Raw genomic sequence first — 27,130 nt, 5'->3', positions numbered from 1 at the left:
CTGGGAATTAGCTTTCCTAACCTGGTCCCTAGCTTCCCAGACAACATCCGTGTATTCTTCCCAGGCCGCCTGTCCTTTCTTCCACCTTTTATAAGCCTCTTTCTTCTCTCAAAGTTTCCTCAGCAGCTCCTTATCCATCCAAGGAGGTCTCCTGGCCCTCCTGCCTCACTTCCTTCTAGTTGGGATGCAGCACTCCTGAGCTTGTAGAGGATGATCCTTGAATATGGAACAGTCTTGGGACCCCTGCCCTCTAGGGCTATATCCCATGTGCATTCCCACTCTAAATGTTTCATTCGTAGACTAGCATTCTTAATGGGGAAAAAAATAAATAAAAGTCTTTCTTTTTGTGGTTTGTCTGTTCTTGGTTTTAATGAGTTCTAGAGCTAATTACTGGATTTTTGTGTTTTTAGATTATTAGTAGTTCATTGTGTGCCTGGCTTGTGGAACCCTATGAGTAGTGTGTAGACTTTTTTTAATGATTACGGGAATTCACTGATATTTCTTATGTATTTAGATGGTATTATTTGTAACTGGGATTACCCTGTCAAAACAACAAGGAGTCAGTGTTACCTCATAACACTCAGAAAAGACACAATGACCAAAAACTTGTAGCTGTCATCTGTTGAAGCACTTGGATTTATAACTGAAAAACACAGAATTTATGTTTGGATCTCCTGCTGCCTTTTACCTTATTACATAAAGATCTGTGCCAGGTTTCATATATTAATGCTTTGAATAAATTTTCTTTTAGAAGAATTGCCAATAATCCTATTTTTTGATAATTCTAGAAGGTGATGAGATCTTGGTGGTCAAAACATCAGTTGTTTTTTTCTTCACAATGACCTGTATCAACTTTTTTATCTTGAAGTCTTTAAAGTATCTAGTGTAGCTTAAAGCCCATATTGTCTCCAGCTCCATTAAACCGAAGACTTTACACCCAATATGGCCCAAGATGGCAAAGCTGCAGGAGTCAGCTATAGCCAACACAACTAATCGTGTATTCCTAAAATTATTGTAACAGGCAGCAAATCCTGTTTTCAATAGAAAAATTCTGTTCTGATGCAATACTTCAGACAAATGTAAGTTTTGGCATTCATAGCACTGGCACCCACCATCTACCATTCCTTCCCTTTGGCCTTTTCTGGAGCTGGCTTCTACTGAATTCATTTCATGTCCCTTAGTTCTCATACTAGAAGACATAGTAAATAAGCAGACATTATAAATACGAAGACATAATAAATACGCATTGAACCCACTAACTATTAAAACTTTGGTTCAAAACACAGGGTTTTATCCCTCTGTGACATTAAATATTCCAGAAACCCAAGCCCTTATGTTTCACTCTGAAAGGTAGAAAACTACAGCTTACAGAAAATTTTCCAGCTACTTTGAACCTAGTAAGAAATCCTGTGACTGCAATCACATGTAAACATCAGCCCCCAAGCATATTAAATTGTGTCAACGCAACATAAAATATTGAACACTGACTGCTAGTTGATTGAATTATAAGTTCATTAAGAGTAAATAGTGTATCTAAAGCTAACAATAATTGCATATAGATTTGTCTAGCACTGGCTGCAGAAAGCACTAATAAAGACTTATTTTTCTAGTAAACAGTTTCACTTAAAAAAAAAATAAAACTAGAAATTATATTTCATGCTAAGAAAATTTGCTTGATGATTTCTAGAACTAAACAGAGCATTAACAGCATGGCTTAATAACCTCAATATAAATGTACTCCATATCCATAATTAAGAACATTAAAGTAAATAGCAGGATATTTTTTGGCAAAAGATCTCTGGGGTTGTTTCAGCTAGCAAGATCAGAAATATTAAAGCTATACCTTCTTGACACTGGGAAAAAAAAAAAAAAAAAAGTCTTTCTCCTCGTGAGTTTTTTTCTGGTTTTAAGTAGGTTTGTTTTCAAATAGTATAGGAATAAATTTGAGAAAACAGAGTACCTCATTACCAGAGAGATGCTCATTTTATCTTCTGCCTCTGCAAACTGTCTTTTATCAAATAAGAAAAGTCAAATTTATTTTTAGTAATTTTGATCCAAGTTCAGAACTCTTTACCAAGGGAATCACAGCATTATTCTCCATTTTACAATCATGGGGAAATTGTCGCATGATGCAGAATCATCTTTCACCCATGACTAACCACCAAGCCAAATCCATGCATGAGAAGCAATGCAAAGACTGATGAAATCCCTTATCAATCCCAGTCTGTTTGTTTCCTCTATTTTTCTGCATTTCAAGACACATTACACAATTATATCTGAACTGTGATCTGACAGAATTAGGTAATACAAATGTGGAAAGGGAGTTTAAAAATTTGCAACTTTATGACAAGATAGTCAGAGAGGAAAAGGTGTTATCCACAAAGTGACAAGTGGCACTTTATTAGGCTGTGAATCTCAGGAATAGATGATAAAACATGTATTTACCTGACACCATAAATATGTGTAAACATGTTTTTAATCCTTTAATACATCGAGTGTGATGAAATATATTGCAAAAAGAGCTATTTTTATGAAGAATGCTGATTTTTACATACATTTTTACATTGCTTGAAGTGTAAAAGCTGCACTTCTATTTGTTCTAAGTAGTACATTAAGTATTTATGGGGTATTTTTCTGATCAAAATCTCAATTCATTTGTTAATGACACAAACCTAAGAGAGCCTGATCTAGAAAACTCCTTAAATGGTTGTTACTTACAAGCCATATATTTATATAATTAAATACTGATATCCAAGCAAGGGCAGCATCTTATACCTCACAAACACATCCATTTTCTGACAATAAGAAAAATTCTTTAGCCAAATAATGGCAATGTTGCAGTATCTACTGTCCTTTAGAGACACATCTGCTCCAAATCTTAGTTTTGTGATACAGGGTCTCCTTAGCAGTACTTTTTTATAAAGCAAAGCAAAACAATGAATGTAAACATGCATACCCTTAACTACTTTCCAGATTGCAGCATAAGATAATATAACAGCTTTCAGTAGGACAGCTCTTATTCCTACAAATCTGTTACTACACCTTTCAACCGAGAGAAAGCTGAATTCCTCCTGAACTGTCTCTATCTGCTAGTCTGTTATCACAGTTAGAGCTCATGTGGCTTTAATTCAAGCAGTTATGTACACAACTTTCCCATCAGTTCAAAATGTAGCAACTTTTATCAAATAACCCAATCTCAACAGCCCCCTTTTTCTGGATTCCAGAGGTGGATTACTGGAGTTTTTATGTTAATGTCTTAGTAAGTTTTTGGTGTTGAAAATTCAGAATTGACTTTCCTCATTCCATTGTCACCCATCCCAGCAGCTTTTTGAGGCTAGCATCTTTTTGCCTTACCTTAAATCAGACATCCATTTTGCATTTCAGCTCAGAAGAGGAGATAGAGGTAACAAATAGCTAGGTTTAGAATGGGCAGAGCAGTGTCTGCTAAGAAAGTAAAACCTGCCTAGGTTTTCATATAGCAGCACTGACTTTGGTGTTTACTGCACACTTACAGCAAACAGAATCACTGCCACTATACACCTCTATCAGGCAAGACTTCATCTACTCTAGAAGAAGAGGATTAAGCATAAAAAAATGGTACTGGACTTTGGACTGGGCATCTGGAACAGCAACATACAAGTTTCATCCTATTGCTATCTACAAGGCCTCAACTAACTTTGGATATGCCCACGCACCGGTGCTTGGGCCAATCTCAGGAGGAAAGCAACAACAGGCTGAGCTCTTTTCAAACATCTTATGAGTCCATAGAGTGGCTGGAAAACAATCTTAAGAGCACAGAGGAGGAAAGGTAAAGGCCTCAAATGAAAACTGAATACAAAGGGACATTTGAAAGAATGAACCAAGGAATAATCATCTTAAGGAAGTAGGAAGCAGAGAGACAAGGACAATTCTTTTGTTAGAAATTTGCCACCCACACCCAGAGTATTTAAATTCTCAGGAAAAAAACAGGCAACATGCAGAGCAGAGGAACACAGTTTCAAACCACATCTATTTTAGAAATGTGCTAGCACGAACTTCATTTCTTTCCCACCACCCGTAGTTCTCCAGACCTTCCAGGGCAAATTTCTGGGATCTTCTGACGACAAAAAAGATGAGGTAGCCACTCCCAGCAAGTGTGCATAGGGCTAAGAAGTTAGCAAGAACCCTCAGAAATCGAGTCAAGTGAATATTTTCCTCTTTGCGGCTCTCCTGCTCTTCCACGATAGCTTCCTGCACTTGTTAGAAAGAAAATATTATGAGTACTTTAACAGTCAAGAACCCACATTGTTTCCCTAGTTGTTAGAAGTCAGATAAGTAAATTACCAAGATGTGAATGCACACCTGGATATCATGTTTTGACATGAACTTACATTGTGTCACAAAATCTGGTTTAGATGCTGGCGGACCTTGGGGTTTTGTCTCCCAGAGTTCACTTTGTTTCTATTAGGTGTGTCCCCAGTGAGTCCCATTATACCTGTACTCGTGTACCAAAAAGAAACCAGCATGTCCTGTGAGCTTGTGGGGTGCTGTGTGGCTGAGTGACCCAGCAGGATAGATGTGTGAATAGCTGTCAGAAAAGAAACTGACACACCTTTAAAATGTGCATTTGTGAGAATGACAAAAATGTTTAACTCAGAAGGAATGAATAGACAGTTTAGACGTAGGAATCTCAAAGAAAGGCAGACAGTGCACAGTTTCAGACCGCAGAACAAAGAGTTTGTTGGCCAGTACTGATAAATATTAAGACTCAGGTGTAACTATAATGTACAGCTCTGACTTTCACCAGCAGAAAGGGCTTTTGCTCTGAAGTGTCCTCATGAAAGGGAGTTTGGTTACAGCTTTTCACTTTGGCATAAAGATCAGCTGCACAGAGGGGAAGCTGAACTCATGCATTGCAATAATTACTCTGCATGGTTCTGTTTGTCTTACAACTTCTGCTTGTTACATAAATGAAAGGCTTGAGCAAAACTCAAATGACTTCACCCAAGACAAAACTTCTCTGTCTTTCTGAAGTTCTTTCCTCATTTGCAAAGATAGCAGTAAAGATTCATGAGTTTATTTCTTAAAATTGTCTCTGTCTCTACTGATTTGTATTCCTCTCCAAATAGCTTTCAGCAACAGAGCACAGTAGGCGTGTAGGAAAAGGAAGGTGGGAAGGATGTTGTGTGTGACTGGATTATGCAACCAGTGCTTGGTCCTCCAGCTCCCATGTTGTTATGTTGTCAGTGTGACTGAAAGTCTAGCACCTTGATCATTACCTGTCAACTCCTTTCCAGTGTATTCCCTGTACATTATTACATTTAAAATTAAACCTTCCTTTACATGCTGCATTGGTGTGTCCCAGTGACCCCAGTGTAGAAACACATTCTTTAACATTCAACGTATCAAACATATCCCCTTCACTGTTTTCACAGCTGTGCATCTCACATCCTGCCCCAGATTCCTCATACAATGACTCTTGAAGTCAACATAGCCTATAAATTAAGAGGCCTGAAAACACCTTGTATCGCCTTGCAAACTGGGATTTATTTGCTAATTAATTTCAAAATAAAAACTTTTTTTTATGTAAGGAAGATAACCTATTTTTCTTACTGAAATACAAGTATACAGCAAAATTCTGAGGCTAATTCTAGTATGATGAATAGCCCTTTATAGATGATCCTATTGCTTTATCTTGTGGTATCTCTTCCGTGGAGCAAGAGAAAATGATAATGTGAGGTTGGCAAAATGTCACCAGCATTAAAAAAAAAAGTTTTTCAGACAAGCACCGTAGAAAATGGAAGACATCAGAGATGAGGAAAAGGAGGAGATTATTTTACAGTAGAATCATTTTTCTAAAACTAGTATTGCAGTCACAGAGAACACAAATTATGTTGTTAGTGCTTTTTCCACAGTCAAAAGGAAAAATGAAGACAGCAAGGCACAAAGACCCATACTCAGAAGGGTATAGAGCTGACAATTCTTGTTTAATTTTCCAGGCTCAAGGCTCCAGCACAACTAATACTTGACCTTAGTTCCATTTGATTAACACCAGCGTGACAGACAAATCAGGTTACCTCTCCTTAGTGAGCTCTATTTTACCTTAAAGCTTGTTGTGATGGAGGCAAACTTATTATCTGCTGTCTCAGGGTTTCCAATCAAGTAGTCCCAGCTTGTGAACATTTTCCAGCTGAAATTAAAACTAGTATCATCCCCACCACCATCATCATTTGCATTTCTTGCCATTCTACAAGAGCCAGAAAGACAGATGAGGTCCTTGTTAGAAATATTTCTGAAATGTGAACATGACTTTTAAATTGTTCTTAAATTCTAATATTGTTTTGGAAAAAAAAAAAAAAGTTATTGCATTTAGTTATGTTACACTAAACCTGGAACATTCAGTCTGAAATAAGAGAGAAGGATAAAGATTTTCGTATTTAGACAATTTATAAGCGCATTTTCATGAGAATTATTTCATTCACATATAAGAGAAACTCTGCTGGAGAGAAACCCAATAGGAAAACAATATCAAGAAAATCTCTGGAATGGAGCAATGCAAAACATCCTGAACTGTCACAGATTTTATTAGAGACTTCGCAAAGAAAAAATCTAAAATAACAAGCCAGAACAAAATGTAGTTATTGCCATATAACAGTGTTACCTGTACAGCTTCCTTTTCATCTCCTATGCACTTATAAACAAAACTGATAATGATATCCAGAAGCCTCAAATTATTTTAGTGATTTTACTTAATCTTAAATAGTAACTTCTTTATTTCAAAGCATTGTCATTCATGTAATAATAGTGGTCTTGCTTCTATGTACTTTATTACTTAATTCAAACCATTAAGCACAAGGATGGAGTATATTGGTAGGGTACAAACCATCTAGCCTTCAGTATTGTATTGATTTCTTAGTCAGGAAAAGCTCACTAATGCAGCACAGTTATGTCATTAATATCAATACATTCTACATATCTCATTTTTAACAGTTCAGTAAAATACATACTGTCAAATCTGAGAAGACAATAATAAGTAAACAGCACCTGAAATCTTTCTGAGCTGTGATAAACCAGTAGCAGGGTTGTGTTTTTTGTTTTGCTGCTCATATACAGAAGGGACAGACATCATGAAAGGTTCTTGTTAGGATCTGTCCTGCAGCTTGTTTCTAGACTAAAATAATTCCTTCTCAAGAGTTTCTAATGAAATAGTGAAGAGTCTTGTGGTTGGGATATGATTTCTTTGAGAGCAGCAATATTTTTATTTTATGTTATGTACTGAAAGAGCTACAAAGAGGAGCTCTAAATATAAATATTTTCCCTAATTAGAATAATAATTCTTAGTATCCTCCCTACCTCTTTAACATAGATATTCACTTTTCCAGATCTTAGTCAACAGTAGAAAAATGGTATCACCTTCTGTTACACTGCTTTTAGTTTCTGTCACGTGGCCAAATGGGAAGTTAACACATACAGTATATTTTTTTTCCTCAACAATATTCCTTCATTCGGGCTACAAGGATTTTCTTCTAGAGGATTCTTTTTCTTTTATTTTTTTTTTTTTCTGAGTAGCAGTCCCTGAAATGTAATTGTCTGAGACTAAGAATCTTCTAATTTTTACATATATGTAACTGCAGACTTTATTTTTTTTTTCTGAAATGCTTCTTTCCCTATGCAGAAACCACATCATATTTGAAAAGGAACATGAAATAACCTAGTGCTCATGCAAGTAAAAAATACTGACTTCAGGACAAAACAGTGGAAATATCAGCTGCAATTTTCTCTGTATTGACAAGTGTCCTTGCATCTTGACTTGCAATGCTCTGTTTTTTTCACTGTAGGTATCTTTTAAAGCCACCACTATAGCTGACTGCATTGTTGTAGTAGGTCACTTTGCTTGAATCAAGATTATTAAAAGTTATATTCCTTGGCAGCTTATCTCCTTAGAAACTGTCAGAATTATCACAGTTTATCCCAATAATGAACTTAGCTATAAAATAATAATTTTATTTCATTTAAATTCTGATCATAAGACTATATTTAAGTCCAGAATTTAAGAGCTAAAAGACTAATGTATCACCAGTTTTACTGCCTAGGCCCTTTCACTTCCCTCTATGATTAAATCTTTACAAGGGCAAGTAGCATTAATTCTACAATACTATGCAAATGTGAGCACTCCACTATAGTCTTGCTGAGACTCATTTACTGCTCAGTGTGAATTACACACAGTATTATTTGCCATATGTTTCTTTGTTTCTTCCCTTCTTCCTCTGTAAAAGAATTTAACTCACATAAGGTATCATTAAAGGTAGAACAACTGAATTTCCTGGATGTTAGCTGACATTCTGCTAGATGCAGAGTATTTTGAAAAGATGGGCTGAAATTCAGGAGGGAAGTGTTAACTTATTTTAACAAATATTTTTCCTAGTTCCACAACACTGTGACAGTCGCTTGTGTAAAACAATAGATAAATAAACACAGAGTGAAGGAATCCTACATGACTTAGACCTTGCACTTGATGTTGCCCTTAAAAGTATCATATTTTTATAAGGTAGTCTCAGTGATCAACAGTGGAATTATCTGCCTTTTTGAATGTACTTTGTTTGAGATCCAAGGAGAACTTACGTTCGAATGACAATCATAAAGCTGTAGCCAATAGTCCCAACACCAACAAGAAAATATGAAAGAGGCATCCTGAACTTGAGCCATCCAATTGTCCTCTGGTTATTGTAGTAACCGTAAAAGAGTACAGAATACTGTGCAAAGCCCTGAAAAGTCATCAAAAAATATAATGTCATGTCTGTTAAATATGTATGTACTCAGAAATTGTACCAAGAGCAGCGTACTGAAATATCCATTTCAATACATTCTAACAGGTGTAAGCATCACTATAACAAATGTCACAGGATGAAAAAAATTTCTCCTTTCATCTACAAAGACCTAGAATACTTCATGGCAACTTTCAAATCTTTTATCTTTAAAAATCCTCATGGGCACTCTACGATTTTATGAGTGAAAAGGTTTTTATCCACATACTTCTTGTTGTAATGGCAAAAACATTTCCATTTACAAAATTTGTCTTTAAAATTATGTGCAGATAAAATGACAGACTTTTAAGTGAATTTTCACTTTCTAAAATTTACTTTCATAGCCTATTTGATACCAAATTCTCATATGCTTTCTTTGCCTGTCACTGCTGTCTGCTGTTCATTGTGAAATCATTCAACATACGTGAACCAACAGTTAGTTTCATGTTATGGATGATTATCCAGTATGCAGAGGTTTTTAACAATATTATTCAAAATGTCTCGATTTAGTAATCAACATATCTCATTTTAATTCATACCAGAATAGCTTTGAGAGATGTTCCTACACAGAACAGATGTTCTTCTCTGATAAAGGAACTATTGTCATAGAACACATTTGTTGCTAACTACTGGTAAAACATCTACACACTCAGGACATATTCAAATTCAATAGTATGTCTTCTGCATCTTTTTGCTCATTAAAGTATCCTATAATTCCAACTGAGCCTAAGTTTCAGTACAGCCTAACACAGCTTTGGAGAGACTTTTGGGTCCCTCTGATTATTAAAATGCTTTCTAAGTCACTGTGTTCTGAAAAGTCAGAGATAATTCCTCCGCTGTGTGTCATTCCATATGCTGTTTCCCGGGCTTTGCCTATTGCGTTTTGCCATGCGACCTGAAATACTTTTTTAGCTGTGTAAAGGTATTTATGGAAGTTCTTTTTCACTCCTTCCCAAGACTAACATAAAAGAAGGGTGAAATAAGAATATTGGTAAAATGTTTAAATACAGCAAAATCCAAAATTGTGTCTCTCTGACATGTCAGAGAGTATGCAAGTGCACAAAAAGCAAAAGTGTAAGTGCAAGGGTATCAAGTGCACAAAAGCAAAAGATGTGTTGAGCTCATCTTTTCTTTACTGTCCTAAAAATTGGTGGAAGCTTGAGTTTCTTGTTTTAGGATAAAATAAAGTTTGCTGATCTGGGTTCATTTATTTGCAACTTGGTAGCATAAAAGAATTGCTAACATATGAAAGATACCATTTCCTGTGATGTTCAATTAAAGATGTCATTGTCATCAGGGAGTATTTGTCAATCTGACATGAAAATTCTTTTTTCCCCTCAATATTTCAGGTGATCTTTCTCTTGCACTGCCTTATTCTGTTTATTAGCTTTTCATTTGCTCCTTGTGTGAACTGCTACTCTGTTATTTACCATAATTTCTTCTTCGGAGCTGTTCTGACACCTATTATAAACTTCCTCCCTCTTTCCACCATCTGTCTTCATTCATTTTTTCTCAAACATGTTTCTTTTTAAAACTTTGCTCCTATTTGCTGTATAATCCTCTTCTAGTCTCTATTCTCTTTACAAAATCTCCAGGTTACTATGACTCCTTTTTCTCCAGTATCACCCTGATGTTTCTCAGTTTATACTGTCATCATCATTATCTAACTTCCCAGCTACATGTCTAGATGTATTCTTCACATCACTCAAATATACAGCTCCTAATGAACGAGACCCAATATCATTTTATGCAGCAGGCATTACAAAATGTAACGTAGCTTTTTAGAAAGATCTTTCTATCCTTTTGCATCCAAGGAAGCTCCATCACTTTATGTGGTAAAATAAAGCAGAAATAATCTGTTCACTTTCTGTACCTTTAAATACTGTGATTTTTACCTGTTATTAAAAGATTTTCTTTTAATTCAGTTGTCTACAGTTAACAAACCTAAAAGATTTGCTTGTAAATGAGAAAATGGGTATATCCAGTCAAGTTTTTCCAATGTTCTGTCATTTTACAACCTCATTTTAACTCCACTGACAGCTGCAGATTGAAAATAGAGCCAAGAAAGATAAATAAAGGACCAAAATCTGGCATCATTGAAGTCCCCACATAAAGGTATTGAGTCACAAACCGAGGGATCTTGTTTGAGATTGGCATGCCAGAGACTAGGGATCTCTCCACAGCTTAACCATACTAAAAATGGCAATATTAGTAAGAAGCATAGACATGTACCCTTACCCTTTTTATGAAGGCATCCTATTGGAAAGGGAGCAGATATGAAAATCTGTCTATGCTCCTCCTGGGTTTGCCTACATAGAGCTCCACAGCCTGCAAGTTTCTCCCCATTGGCAGAGGTGGAACGGGACCCTACATGCACCAAGTCTGCACAGAGTGGTAGTTTTTAAACGAGGCGCTAAATGTACACGGAGAGGTCACTTTTAGATAAGTCATTCTGCAGACAGCTGGAAAGGATGTACTGTAAACTGGAGGAACCTGCACCTGAGTTTATTTTTCCAAGAAATGGGTCTCCTTCAACCATCATATTCATGCTTGGTTTTGCTAAAAGAACACTAGTGTTAAAAGATATGCATGTGCAGAACTCCTTAGAAGTATTGGTATGTCTTATAGAAGGGAGCAGCAGATTGAGGGAGAAATCACACTCAGTTCAGTGGATGTTGCTTCTATTAATCTGAAGGAAAACCTTAACTAGGTGGTTGCACCCTTTCAAAGCTGAAGAGAACCTTTTGATAACATTGACTGCACACCAGAGAGAAACCTACCAGCCTTCAAAGCAACATGTTGTACTACCAAACTTATTGTCAGCTAACTTTATGCTAAGTTGTATCATTTATATAAAATGGCCGACTACATTGACATGACATATGCAAAATTAGATAAAACTGTTGTTTTCAGGAAAAAAAGACAGAATGACATATTTAGGAACATACCACTAGCTTGGCACCACAGGAGTTATAGATCCATAGACTAGACTGAGCATCATATTAAAGGTAAAGAATTAAGACATATTTTTCAATTCAGCTAAAATATTTGCAGATTCTATAAGGCTGAGAAAAACTAAAGATAGCACTGTTTGTTTTAGGAAGTCTACATAGCACATTAATGGATTTTCTTTTTTTTTTTTCTAATTCACACTGCATCCTCAAATTCCTAACCTTAATCATGTAAAAGCAGAGGACAAAATTCACCTATAACAAACAGAAAGTCAGTACCCAGAGATGTGAATCCAGCTTCAAAACTTTTCCCCATGTGTTTTTGTATTGCTACATATACTGAAATGTGCATGTGGACACTGAGCTTCATTACATGTTTACTCTGAAGGGAGCACTTATACCTAGAACTTAGGGGGGAAAAAAAAGAAAAAGAAAAAAGGTAAATTACTTCTATTGCCATTTTCTTCTGAAATATTTGATATCTCTGAATATTAGATACTGAAGTGCATAAGAGAATCATCAATGAGTCATGTGAATATGCAGTACTGCAAGCTTATGCATACTTACACTAAAATCCCAGAGAGTAGCAAAGTTCATAGCACTTGCTTCTTCAGCTCTTGGGACAGTTTTTCTAGGTAAAGAGCCATATGGCTTCCCCATCAAAGCCTGGAACCAAAACATTAGAGCAATTAACATTTTAAAGCAAAATACTAAGAGAAGGGACAGTTATTCCACTGCTGCTCAGCCACAGTACAAGTCCTCACAGGGTCCTTTCCAGGCTTTACGCTGAAAACTGCTGAGAATTTTTTCTGTTTTGGCTTCAGTGGAAGATGGATCATGCTATTGAAATGCTGTACTAGAAAGCTCTTGGAAATTCCTACTTGGCTTTTCCCATCTCCTTACTAGAAGACAAGAGGATTTGGAATACTGAAATCGGGGAGATGGCACAATACTTTCAATTCCATTTAACCCTCTTTTTAAGAAGACAATATGGCATCTCAAATGAACTAGAAAAACATTACATTTCACAGAAGTGATTTCTGCCTGAATTACGTCTGTCCTGAGAAGCACTATTAACTGATGCTGCACACAGGGCAAAACATGAGGGGTCTGTCATGACTTTATAGGCCTGCTGGACCTTATGAACATGTGAGTGTTAAAGCAGCTAAAAAGGATCCATGGTGCCTCAGAGGCCTGGAATGCATCTCTCTGTTCAAATGCACATTTTAGTCAAGATATTCTACTTGTCAGCCTCTTAGTCTCAGTTCCTCTTCTTTTCTCCATAGAAGAAAAAAGTTTAGCACAATCCCAGACTATGTGAAAATACTTTCAGAACACGTCTATTTCAAGACATTTCTCTGTAGAGAAAACTGTCCCCAAAGAAACTACATCTTTAAAGCCTTAGTACAAATTAATACTTTTAAACGGAGCATAAAGACATGAAAATTTATCTAAAGGTCCAGTCCTATGAAATCTCACTGCAAAGACAGAGATTCACACAGCGATTCTCAATGATAATTTAAAAGATTCCCACCTCAGGGACCATTACAAGTCCAAAGGTCAGCCCAAAGAGAATCATGTTTATTCCATACATCCAGCGCAAGAATATGAAATAAGATGCTACCGATGAGCCGAAGTGACCTATGAAAATACGAGAAGTGAAAAAAAGGCCAGATGAATCAGTTGTTTTATGTTATTTTACCTCAAAATGAAGACACTAAGAGTTCATTTAAAATAAATAAAATCAGGGGAGGCTTTTAATTTGCTTTATTACCATAATTCTAATTTTTTTATAAGGTAGACCTTATAGCAGCCCTCTCAGTACCCGAAGGGGGCCTGCAAGAAAGCTGTAGAGGGACTTTTTACAAGCGCAGGTAGTGATAGGACATGGGGTAATCACTTTAAACTGGCAGAGAGGAGATTTAGATTAGACAGTAGGAAGAAGTTATTTACTGTGAGGGTGGTGAGGCACTGGAAGAGAAGCTGTGGTTGCCCCATCCTTGGCAGTGTTCAAGGCCAGGTTGGATGAGGCTTTAGGAAACCTGGTCTAGTAGAAGGTGTCCTTGCCCATGGAATGGGTGTTGAAACTAGATGGTATTTAAGGACCCTATCAACCCAAACCATTTTATGATTCTGTAATTGTAAATCACAATGCACAGACTGTACATGGACTTTACTCTTTTTCATCAATGAGGCAAGAACAACAACCTCTGACAAGTGAAAAGGTTAGCTGAGGATGAGGGAAATTTAGCTGTGGTTGCCCTTATCTTCATTTCCAGACTGAACAGGTCCCAAAAGGGGGCAACAGGGAACATGATAAAAATCAGCTTGCACCAGCTGTGAAGAAAACCAGTTCAAATTTCACCAGTGTTTTGAGTTCACTCTGTGGTGCAGTATGTTACAATTATGAATGAAAGAGTAATACTTTAAAGTAGTCTTTAGCCATCTTTTCCTGCATCGAGAGCTTCATCATACTACGCATTGGCATGCAGATTGTCATGCACAGTATAAATTCCAGCAGCACAATGAAAAGGTTCTCCCTGTCCCAACCCAGCAATGTGTGTTTTCCATAAAGTTCTGTTGCAGATACTGCTGAATATCTATTCTATAAGGAAAATAAGCATCTCTTTTCTAAATATAAATACTTAATCTACTTATCTACTTCTATCTCTCTTAAACATCAAAAATAGATTTATCTATTGCCAACAAAAGGATTGCTGCCTGTTGTCTGAAGCTGGGCTCGCTGTGCTAGAAAGGACCCTAATTTTCAAGCAGGAAGCCTACCTGAGACAGTCGAGAACTTCATGCTGATACCTGGCCTTTCTAGATACCTGGTGGCCTGAAAGAGTCAGACCAAACCGAAGAGGGCTGTAAAAAGAAGGGCCCTATTTGTTAAAGTGGGGAGCATTCTGAAACTAAGCAGAGGTTACAGATGAGTTTTGTTGCTAGGGCTTAAATGTAGCTAGCACTTTCCTTTTTTCTTGTTTTGATTATTCCATTAATTTATCCTTTTATTTATTATAATTATATGAAATTGTTGATTATAATTATCACATACAGAAAAACTCAATAATTTCGTATCTAAACACTGACAATCCCCCTGCTGCCAGTTCAGAGGCCCATCATAAACAATCCTTATATAAAGTTCAAATATGTGATTAATGCAAGTTTGTAGTTTAGGACACTGTATGAAAAGTTTAAAACAGAGGTCTGTCTTCTCTGCCAAAATTAATAATGATTAATAATGAATAATATTTTTTTCCTATAGTCTTCTGTATCACATCCAAGGTGTAGTAGAGTGACTGTCGAATTACCTGACTTTATGTGGTCAAGATGGCTTTGTATGTCTGCAAGTGGCCTTGAAATAAAATCAGAATTATTTCTTCAAAGCAGACAAGAATGCTTAAGATTTCCCTGTAGCATCAGTTGGTCTCTTTCATAGATTTTTCAGACCTATCCTAAAGAAGCCCTTTGTTTATCAAAAGTACCTTTTTGAAGTCTGTTTAAATTTCCCCATCAAGCTGAAACTATGGTAACAAAGAAAAACTCAGTAAAACTTGTGTGTTGTACCTTAGGAGTTCCCAAACACACCAGTATAACTCTAAGATACAGAGAATTTGCTCAATATGAAGCATTTTCTTTCCAGGTCTTTCTAGTGTGTAAGTAACGGCCCAAAGAAATTTTGATTCAGTAGCACTGGCAGGCACAGGTGTGTCACATTTCCCAGTCCAACACATTCTTCATTTAATCTCTTTCCCTAAAGCTATAGTATTTCTATTGACTTCATGTGAATTCAGCCCTTCTGTTGTTCTCATGAAGCGTGTTTATTTCAACATTGCTTTTCCCTTTAGGTTTCCTGCATCAGTTAGGCAGTGGCAGGGCAGCACAGCTACCGATTCTCTTCAGTCTGCGTGAGAGAAAACATTCTATGTCATCTAACATTGTTTTACCAGTACAGTATTTCTTTAAAAGTGAAAGAAACCTTACACCGTAGTTATCTAACCAATCCACTATCCAGGACCTTAATTCACTTTTCATTTGCAATCTGTCTACTACCCTGGCTACTTTTGAAAATGGATCAATGCCCAACAGCACTATGTCAGTATAAGCATCAGAGGGTCTTAAAAAAAAAAAAAGCCTCTAGTACATGCTAACTCCTGAGCTGCACCAAAAAAGATCATTCTATTAATATATGGCTTGATCTCCTTCACTTTGTTGATCCTCTAGATTTAAAAGTAGGTATCAGTCATGCTTGGTTGTTCATATGCAGTTTTATAGAAGGACTGAAGGATAAATATTAGCGTTTCTCAGTGGTTAGAAAATCATATTTACTTTGCCTATTTTCTACTGTAAACAGGTGCAGACTTTTGCTTGGGATTTCTTAATAAAGAGCTCACTTTGAGGTCAGAAAATGCAAATTGTCTTCATGTGAGAGTATAGAGACGGCTCATGCTGAAAAGTTTACTTGTTGGAAGCTAACAGCTGTAAGGGTTTGCTGAGCATAAAATATTCCCTCACATAAAGGTATTCAGCCAAATGAAAATGTTTCCTATACAGATTAGTCTGCACATAACTGTCAGGTTCTTGTTCTATTCATGCTCTTGCTGCTTACACTTTTTTTAAGCTAGGATAACACAAGATTCAAACAGAACTCTCATAAATTCCTACATCTCTTTCAGGTGCTATTGACATTACGTCTTCTTATACCCTGTTAATACACTTCTGTGCATACTGCCTGCCTTTGGAAAAAAATAACTTATAGCATAGTGTTAGCAGTGATCATCAAGGATTATATAAGTTCTATTTCTAGTTTCTTTGGGTGAAGAGACTGCTTATAGAACTATAATCCCAGCTGTTGGAAGAAGTAGGAGCTACCCATGAACATTTCTTTTTCAAACATATTTAACTGGTGAATGAAATATATCAGACATCTGTGTGTATGCATGTGTTCTGGTGGAAAAAATATCAGAAAAGAAATATTAGCGACAGGGAAACCAGTTGTGCAGGCCGAACTCTGTAGTGGAGAACTGAGCCAGCACATTTGGCATCATCAGATTTCCAAGAATGGTCCAAACAACCTACTTTTCCTGTCACAATCTGATGTCATCTGTCGCTTGTTTCACTGTATTGTCTCATCTAAAACTGAGCTGTCATGTAGACAACACTCCCTCAGATTTCCTTCATGCAGCCACATTTTGCTACATGAGACTGCAGTCCATGGGAACTGACATGGCTACAGACTGATCACAATGTTATCGACACTAACTATAAAAGTATTGATCCTGGTGTCCAAGCCTAGTGTTGAACCATTTTCTTCAATCACTCCTCAGTATTTTGGGTAGACTGAAGGATCCAGTGGTTACATGCAAGGTGCTACCAGTTCCAACAAGATTCTTCTAAGGTGCTCAATGTTCTGCATTTAACAAGTCTTATGTAAAGTCTTCAGCAACCAAAGATATTTTTCTGCCAAATTCTTTATAAGCAGTATCAGGCACATTCTGTTCACTTTCTGATGCCATGTGTTTAAGTTAGTACTGTTATTGTTATTTTACAAGGGTTTGAACTAAGCTCCAACATGCCTCTCCTTGCCGAGGTACCACTGCTTCTTTAATACAACTGCATGTTTGATGAAAGTAATTGTTAAACACATTTCGTTTCCTGGAGTTCACACACACAAGCTTGAAGCTGAGCGTTGAAAAGGTGGCTGCTCCTCCTATCTGTTCATTATTTGATCTCTGATTAAATCTGGAGATTTTGATCAGATATTGATATAAAAATGGTTTTACAAGTGATCGCGTAGTGACTCTGCCAACCTGAAATTTTTGGGAATGCATGGTAATCCTTGACCCAGCACCAACAGTTTGTTAAATGACAAGAAACAGAGGATTACTCTTTCCGTTTTAATAAACATGCAATACATGCACCACCTACATATAAATTCAGATGAAAATTGATTTTCTAGAAAATGTTGAAACAGCGTTTTTTTTGGTCTCTGTGACCCAATGTATCTTAATCTTTACTTTCCCTTACACGCAGACTATACTTTTTCCATTGAAGTTTCCACTAATTCTCTTTTTTTAATACCTAAATCCCCTTTTTTTCCTTGGCAGCTTTACCAGTGTCATCATTAAGATGACCTTGATCTTAGTACTACAAACACATTAATATGAGGTACATCCTGAGAGCTAGTGCTTGGATTAACCAGAATCAAGTAAATTGTGACTGAAAACTCTTTTCCTCAGCAATATTTCAAAGCTCCTCCTTTGAAATCAAGCCTTATTCTAGACCATACTTTCTGACCAAAACTCAGCGTATGAAAAATAAAAATAAGTAGAAAAAGAATAAACAATCTTACCTGTTGATATTATTGAAAGTTACTATCACACTGTCATTTAGGGACCTTCCAGGTAACCGCAAAACTGTTACTTGTTTAAATGAAAAACTGAATAGATATAAAAGCAAGATCGGAAAAATTACCCTGTTCTATTTTTTTGCGTTCTGATTTTACAGGGAAACAAATGTATCTGTTGTAAGTTATTACCAACAGAACAGCTTGTGCCACCACTACTCCCTTGCAGAAACTTGAAGAAATGTTGTTCTCACAAATCCCTGAGATGTCTATTATATGTCCAGACCAGTAAGAGACCATGTATATCTAACTGCTGAGATTGATTTTAACTACACGCACACAGCAGCTTCTTTCTAAACTCTGCCTCAAGTGAGTAGATAATTTGTTCAAGAGTTCATAGACCATATGATTCAGGACATTATATAAGTTCTTCTCAAGGACTATTTTGCAGTCAAAACAGCACAAAATTCATATTTATCATTTTCCTGTTATTCTGCTGTTCTGGTTATTGACTTCTGATGCAAACCGCAGCTTCTTCCAAAGGCAACTTCTCTAAAATCAGTTTGCGTCACACTTTCATCTGCGTTTCATCAGTGGCAAGCTTCACTCAGGTGCCTGTGTAATTAAGCTAAGTCTCATTCAAAGAAAGGGCTGAATTTTATATGCATCACTGGAACTCAAACACAAAACTGACATGCCAAAAACCTACTCTCAAACATAAACATAATTCTAAGTACCCTGGGTGTTTTTATATTTATGCCTAATATATGGGGACATCCAAGACCACTGCTGTTTTCTCTGTGTTGTATTATATGGTTGAAAATGAGAGCAACAATGCCAAAATACCACTTGCATAAGGCTCAAGATGATGAAAAAATATCACAGAAATAATTATAGTATAAATACAGACAAAATAAAATTAAGGTAGGCAATGTCTAAATCCTAATGCCACTTTCAGGGATTAACTTCACCCCTGGCTGCTAAACTGTGTATTCAAGATTTTTATCTGTAAATTGATTAACATTCTCTCAAGGAAATTTTCAACTAGCTATAATATCAAGCTCAATAAATATTAAGAAAAAATAAATACTCATTGAGTTTATACTATACATTGAATATAGACCTTTATTTCTAAAGCACTGATAAGTAACAAGATTTTTACATGCATCAGAAATATGACACTAGGTACTATTCTTTATTACCTTCCTTAAGTACTTACTTTCAATCTCCTTAATTTTCATTTCCCAGGGTATGCAGGCTGTCTTAAAATTCTCAAAATCTCTCTGAAATTTCATCCACTTCTGAAATGGGTCACAGATAAAAAAGATCACCATTATCTCAGTGCCCAGATGCTGTTTCCCCTTGAGCTATCGTAACCCCTTAATCATTCACAATATCCTTTGGCAGAGCCCACTGCAATAGAAGCACTAGCTTATGAAGAGCCATCTTCTTTCGTTTGTTCTGAATATGTCTCCTACTGGCTTTGTGTAAAATCCATATGTCTTCCACAAGAAATATGATTAAATAACCTCTACTTTTCATTCCATTCTTTTTGTTTTCAAATTGTTTCTGAGAATTTAATTTATTTCCTGTTCTATTCAAAATTCAGATCTGGAGCTCAAACTGTGCTGTTTAATTACAATTATTCTACATAATAGTTTATCTATTAGATAAGTGTAACTTCTGTAATAGAGCTTCTTGTGCCCAGCTGAGTTTGAAAGCCTCATTATTTTTTGTGAACATTAATGCTTATGAGACGTGACTCAGCAGATGCTTGAGTCTGTGATGTTTGCAGAAAGTCCAGTCTAACTAAGGCTAAACCTGTATGTAGCAAGTAACCTTACCAAATATTCTTAGCATCATTCTGCATAAGCATTTTAGTTTGGGGCAAGAGTGTGCTTTTGAAGTGAATCTCCCAAACCATCCTGATTTACTACACTTAGATTTGCACTGTATAGCAGTGTTAGCACATAAAACTTAGTCGAAAAATGTACTTGAGGACCACCTTAATCCACATCCACTGCTAGTGGGTATTTATTGTTTGAGACCACAAAGGATTTATCTGTAAGAGAGACCTGCCAAAATATATACTGTGCAAACACTGGATCCTCAGCAACCACTGTTCAGCCTTTCAGTCACAATCCTACAGAGCCATATTACTTCCTAGAATATACATAGCCCTGGAGCTTTAGCTCAGTGGAGATGCCTACAGCACTTTTGTTGTAGGGCAAAAACACACCTTTTGATCCTTCACAGAACTTTGCCAAAAGGGAGACACTGAGCTTTGGATTCAAACCATATATATGTATACCAAGAGAAATTAACCTTCACAAGATATTAAACTCTTGCAGAATCTTGTAAAATCAAGCCTTAATCAAATGGTGAGTTTGCATCAGAAATATTTTCATGCAAGAGCAGTGGAAGTAAAAGTGTCAAAATGCAAAGAAAGAGAAGGAATTCTGTTTATCTAGATGGGTATGTATGGCAATAATGGACAAAAGGCTCCCCATTTGCATTACATGCACTTAGTGAAATAATAAATTTACCTTGGTCATCATCACTTTGTATGCATAGAATTTTTTTCCTTTTCCTTTTCCAAGAGCACCTTCAAACTTTTCAACAAAAAGCTGGGCTTCCCTGGAAAATGAAGGCAAAAGGAAGATACAGATGATGCTATGGTAAATTTCATATTGTCTCTAATGTATCAATGTAATTTTTTATGTGTTCTAACTCCTCTAAGAGTTTTGTAAAATCTTGTTCTCTTAGTAATGCTTCAAAGAACAGGGCTGGTATTTTGTATTTCACAGGAGAATAATTACATATAGTGCAAACAGAACAAGCAACTTCAGTAATCAGCTCTCAAACAAATTCATTTGGACCTCTGAGAATTGCCTACATACAGTTAGTGTTCTCAAATATTTTTAGTCATAGTGACTATCTTTTGCAGTTCAGGGGCTGCTCATATGTGCCACTCACAAACTCTTATTCCTCCTGGTTCCACCTAATATAAATTGTTGTTGGGCTACCTAAGCAAAATTTATAGTCATTTTTTATTTTGCATAGAATCATAGAATCACAGAATAGTTAGGGTTGGAAAGGACCTCAAGATCATCTAGCTCCAACCCCCCTGCCATGATCAGGGTCACCTCACGCTAAAGAGTGCCACGCAAGGCTTCGTCCAGCCTGGCCTTGAACACTGCCAGGGGTGGAGCATTCGCAGCTTCCTCGGGCAACCCATTCCAGTGCCTCACCACCCTAACAGGAATTTCTTCCTTATATCCAATTTAGACTTCCCCTGTTTAAGTTTTAACCCATTACCCCTTGTCCTACCACTACAGTCCCTAATGAAGAGCCCCTCCCCAGCATCCCTATAGGCCCCCCTCAGACACTGGAAGGCTGCTATGAGGTCTCCAGGCAGCCTTCTCTTCTCCAGGCTGAACAGCCCCAACTTTCTCAGCCTGTCTTCATACGGGAGGTGCTCCAGTCCCCTGATCATCCTCGTGGCCCTCCTCTGGACTTGTTCCAGCAGTTCCATGTCCTTTTTATGTTGAGGACACCAGAACTGCACACAATACTCTAGGTGAGGTCTCACAAGAGCAGAGTAGAGGGGCAGGATCACCTCCTTCGACCTGCTGGTCACGCTCCTTTTGATGCAGCCGAGAATACGGTTGGATTTCTGGGCTGCAAGCACACACTGAAGACGGCTCATATTCATTTTCTCATCAACAAGCAGCCTCAAGTCCTTCTCTGTAGGGCTGCTCTGAATCTCTTCTCTGCCCAGTCTGTAGCTGTGCCTGGGATTGCTCTGACCCAGGTGTAGGACCTTGCACTTGACATGGTTGAACTTCATAAGGTTGGCATCAGCCCACCTTACAGGCGTGTCAAGGTCCCTCTGGATGGCATCCCTTCCTTCCAGCGTTATCAACCAAACCACACAGCTTGGTGTCATCGGCAGACTTGCTGAGAGCACACTCAATCCCACTGTCCATGTCACCAACAAAGATGTTAAACAAGACCAGTCCCAACAGTGATCCCTGAGGGACACCACTCATTACTGGTCTCCAGCTGGACATTGAGTCATTCACCACAAATCTTTGTGTGCGGCCATCCAGCCAGTTCTTCATCCACCAGGTGGTCCATCCATCAAATTGATATCTCTCCAATTTAGAGACAAGGATGTCATGTAGGACAGTGTCAAATGCTTTGCACAAGTCCAGGTAGATGACATCAACTGCTTTACCCTTGTCCATCAGTTCTGTAGCCCCATCATAGAAGACCACCAAATTGGTCAGGCAGGATTTCCCCTTAGTGAAGCTATGCTGGCTGTCACCAACCACCTTGTTGTTTTTCATGTGCCTTAGCATGCCCTCAAGGAGAATGTGCTCCAAGATTTTGCCAGGCACAGAGGTAAGACTGACTGGTCTGTAATTCCCCGGGTCTTCCATTTTCCCCTTCTTGAAAATGGGGGTTATATTTCCCTTTTTCCAGTAGTTGGGAACTTCACCTGACTGCCATGATTTTTCAAATACGATGGCCAGTGGCTTAGCAACTTCATTCACCAGCTCCTTCAGGACCCGTGGATGGATTCCATCGGGTCCCATGGACTTGTGCACATTCAGATTTTTAAGATGGTCTCAAACCAGATCCTCTCCTACAGTGGGCCCAAGCCTTCATTCTCACAGTATACATTAACACGTATACATTAACGCCTTGTTTCCTGTGTGTTTCACCTTCTCAAAGTTGGACTTAATTCAACTCTTCAGAATGTATGCATATATAATTTCTAATTGCAGCATTCTTAGAATAATTTTATAGAAGTGTAGCTTCAGTCATTCCCAAAACACTATAATTTTGCTTATAAGCATATGGAAGTTGAAAAATACAATGTTGCTACAAATATGAAATGAAGATTCTTAGATTGTTTTAAAAGGCATAATGGCTGTGGATTAAAACAATTTCACCTAATTTTTATCTATAAAGTTGACTATCATAGAATCATCATAGAATGTTTAGGGTTGGAAAGAACCTTATGATCATCTAGTTCCAAATCCCCTGCCACACTAACTAAACCTTGTCACCCAAGACTCTTCTGGCCTGGCCTTGAACGCTGCCAGGGATGGAGCATTTACCATTTTTTTGGGCAACCTACTCCAGTGCCTCACCATCCTCACAGTAAAGAACTTCTTCCTTATATCTAATGTATCTCTATTGAGAAAATGTGCCCTAAAGGTTAAACGTCCTAATCTAAACCACTCAAAAATAGGGTAAGAAATCTTAGCTGTCAGTATATGCACAAAAGTGTATAACTACTTTGCCACCACACTAGATGACTGCAAAGCTTTGTGTATTATGTTAGGTATAACAGTAAACACTTGAGAAAAGACAGACTGTTGGGAAAATATTATCTGTGATGCACAACTCTCCAGAAGCACTACAGACAAATTCACTGAGTAAAATAAATTCTCATGCTTATATCTTCTGTTCAGGTATTTTATGCAAGGAAGCAAAAATATTTTGTTAAACTGCAAAATCTGACAATGCCATTGTCAGATTAGTGGTGTAGCCGTGATAAAGGAGAATTAAAATTGTGTATGAAGAAGGCTATTACCTGTGCCATAATTTCCCTTAACTCACAGCTAAAAATCTTAGCTATGATTTTTTAAAAAGATGGTTAAAAATCATCTTTTAAAATACTGTGCATTTTTAGTAACTAGAAACACTTGGGGTGATCTTCATACTATCATTTGAAGACCTACCAAAATCTTTCCCCACTAGACACCCACTGCACCAGTCTCTTTCGCTCACAGTAACAAGGCTCTAAACGGCCTTTTGTTTCTACACTTCCCAAGACTGCAAAATTGAGCTACTGTATTTAGCTTTCACTCTTTGAGAGCTTTCCACCCTTGATAGCTCTCTGAGCACTCTCACCTTCCAAGTGCTCACACCTAAACCCAGATGGTGAGGCATTAGGATCAGTGCCAGTTAACCTGACCTCCCCAGGAGTTCAGCATGCATTTTCCCACCACCTGAGATCCCCTTTCCTTCTTCAAAGACAAAGGTTAGCAGAAGCAAAAACTACACACAATGAAATGTATCCCAATCCAATCACTCTTTTTTTTTTTTTTTCTTTTTCCTGTGGTATAAGGCAAATTCAGATTAAAAAAAAAAAAAAAGACCCAGCCACCACCCCAGCCACACATTACACCTATTCACCACTTCAAAGTGTTCCTCAGAGACTGAGTCAGTGTCTTTTTAATGCTCTAGATCCCTTATTCTCAGTTCTGCTTTTCTGGATCATATTTGTGTTCTGGATTTTGGAATCTGATCTTTCTGTACTTTAGCTAGCTTTGTCACTGACTGAGCCTTCTTTATTTTCCATTAATTGAGTCCTTCAAAGATTTTCTGGCTCAGCACTCACATCTCTTTCTTTCATTTTGATTCTCAAAAAAAAAATCTACTTTAAATTTTAGCCCCCTCAAATAAGTCAAAGAAAACAGACTCTTCCAGGGCCCAAGGGTCCCTTCTAAATCCATGTCCTCAGGATTTAAAATCTTGTTCCACTGTCAGGAGATATAAGGCAGTCCTAACAGCAGATGGCAGCTTCCTCATAAACTCTGCAGTCAGTGCTGGAATACCGTAAAAGCAGCCAGAATCAATAAACTGGAAATGTACCTGCCTCCCAAGGCAGCATGTTATATTCTAGACTTAAGAGGAAAACCTCCCACCACCACTTCTATCACTAGGTAATTCAAGCACTTGAGCTTGTTTATGAAAAATTACTGAAATCAAAAGCCTCCAGAGCTGCAGAAAACCTCTGCTTTTACTCACTAACCACTTGCTGTTATACTGCAGAATACGAGGACTTCAAATCATAGGGATTTTTGGTTGGTTGGTTTTGGGGGGTTGATTTGTCATTTGTTTGTTGTTGCTTTGGTTTTGTTTCTTTTTTTACAGTAGAAGTAAATTGGAAATCTAAGGGATAATATGAAAACAATCATTGACATAAAAAATCCTCTGTAGCAGATATGAACATATTTTGCACCTATAGCTGAACACAGAAATTCTCCACAGACGTGTTCTGCTATAAAATTAAGCTAAAACAGAGCAAAATGGAACTTTCCACACTGGAAAACATAAAAAGATTTATTTTTAACTCTCAATCCAAGCCTTCTGTTCATTTGTTCGAAATGTCTTTTTACAAAGTTTTTTGCAAAAAGTAGTATTTCTTCTTCCTCTCTACCTCCTGGACTCTCCATCAAGCAACCTATCACTTCACCACTTTTAGCACTATTCAAGATTTTTCTCAAGGACAAACCAAAACATTGCTTTTTGAACAAGGTGATCTGGATTTCCAGGTTTAATGCTGCTAACCCTCCTGAATGCTTCCCTGAGTCTTGCTTTGCTAGTGGCTAAGGTTTCCTTTCTCCCTGAATCTGTTCTTCCCCAGCACTGCCTGCTACAGTGTGTGCTGGGTACAGAACTCTTATAAACTGCCCCTAAATGTTACTGCTTTACAACCTGTTTTTCTCGGATTTTCACTTCATTGGCCTTCATTGGACTGAGTTCATCACTGCAGCACAGACAAACCAGACAATGATCTGAAACCAGATCACTGATACTACCCAGTCAACTGAGTTACACATGCAAGATCAGAGCACAAAACCAGTTGGATCCATGCATGTACAATATTTGCGAAGCTACATTAATGTTTCGTGGAAAAAGTATGAAGCAACCCCTTTCATTTTTTTTCATATATGGCTTTCCAGTGCTTATAAATTTGTTCTATAAATCTTGAAAAAAATCAACTAAGCCCAAACGGTGGACTTGCTGTATTATTTAGTTTTACATATATATTGTATTTATGTTCTAGTCTAGTTACAATATACTGTGGGGTTTTAACTAATTGTATTTTTTACAATAAAGTATATTTCAAACATGCATTAGGCTTCAAAAATGCATTAAAAACTGCCTATTAATATTTCCCTTTTTTGTGAATAGCCAAATTCATCAGATAATAATGCAAAAATCATTGCATAGTTAATAAAAAGTAGCACATGTTATTTGGCCCAAATGGTGGCAATGAATGGAATTAAATCCAGTTGGAAGATGGTCACAAGTGCTGTTCCCCAAGGCTCAGTACTGGGACCAGTTATATTGAAAATATCTTTATCAATGCTCTGGACAAGAGGACTGAATACACCCTCAGTAAATTTACATACTGGGGGTGCTGGCTGTTGGAGGTTGATCTGCTGGAGGATAGCAAGGCTCTGCAGAGGGATCTAGACAGGCTGGATCAATGGGCTGTGGCCAGTGGTATGAGTTACAACAAGGCAAAGTGCTGGGTCCTGCACTTGGGCCACAATAACCCCATGCAAAGCTACAGGCTTGGGAAGAGTGGCTGGAAAGCTGCTCGAAGGAAAAGGACCTGGGGGTGTTGACTGATAGAGCTGAATATGATCCAGCTTGCGCCCAGGCAGCCAAGAAGGCCAGTGGCATCCTGGCCTGTATCAGAAACAGGGTGGCCAGCAGGGCCGGGGAAGTGATCATCCCCCTGTGCTGGGCACTGGTGAGGCTGCATCTCAAATCCTATGTTCAGTTCTGGGCCTCTCACTACAAGAGGGACATTGAGATGCTGGACCAGGTTCAGAGAAGGGCAACAGAGCTGGTGAAGGGTTTGGAGCAGAAGTCTGATGAAGAACAGCTGAGGAAACTGGGGGTGTTTAGCCTGGAGAAGAGAAGGCTCGGGGGGGACCCTACCACTCTCTACAACTACCTGAAAAGAGGTTGTACCGATGCAGATGTCACAGAATCACAGAATCACAGAATCCCAAGGGTTGGAAGGGACCTCAAAAGATCATCTAGTCCAACCCCCCCACAAGAGCAGGGTAACCTACAGTACATCACACAGGAACTTGTCCAGGCGGGCCTTGAATATCTCCAGTGTAGGAGACTCCACAACCCCCCTGGGCAACCTGTTCCAGTGCTCTGTCACTCTTACAGTAAAGAAGTTCTTCCTGATGTTAACGTGGAACTTCCTATGCTCCAGT

General features: G+C 37.8%; 1 protein-coding gene across 1 annotated transcript in view; it reads right to left on the bottom strand.

Moving 5' to 3' along the window:
- The window catches only part of TMC1 (transmembrane channel like 1), a 64,097-nt gene that overhangs the window by 14,607 nt on the left and 22,360 nt on the right, over positions 1-27,130 (bottom strand). Inside the window, exons 5-11 of the mRNA XM_065662014.1 lie at positions 20,630-20,720; positions 19,303-19,384; positions 13,269-13,375; positions 12,302-12,400; positions 8,602-8,744; positions 6,082-6,226; positions 4,036-4,230 (exon numbers count right to left, since the gene is read on the bottom strand). Coding sequence (XP_065518086.1) covers positions 4,036-4,230; positions 6,082-6,226; positions 8,602-8,744; positions 12,302-12,400; positions 13,269-13,375; positions 19,303-19,384; positions 20,630-20,720 — 862 coding nt within the window. The remainder of the gene's footprint in view (positions 1-4,035; positions 4,231-6,081; positions 6,227-8,601; positions 8,745-12,301; positions 12,401-13,268; positions 13,376-19,302; positions 19,385-20,629; positions 20,721-27,130) is intronic.

Source organism: Lathamus discolor, chromosome Z, assembly GCF_037157495.1.
Source record: "Lathamus discolor isolate bLatDis1 chromosome Z, bLatDis1.hap1, whole genome shotgun sequence".
NCBI lineage: Eukaryota > Metazoa > Chordata > Aves > Psittaciformes > Psittacidae > Lathamus > Lathamus discolor.
Note: the sequence above shows the minus strand (reverse complement) of the source record. Positions and strands in the feature narration are given on the sequence as shown.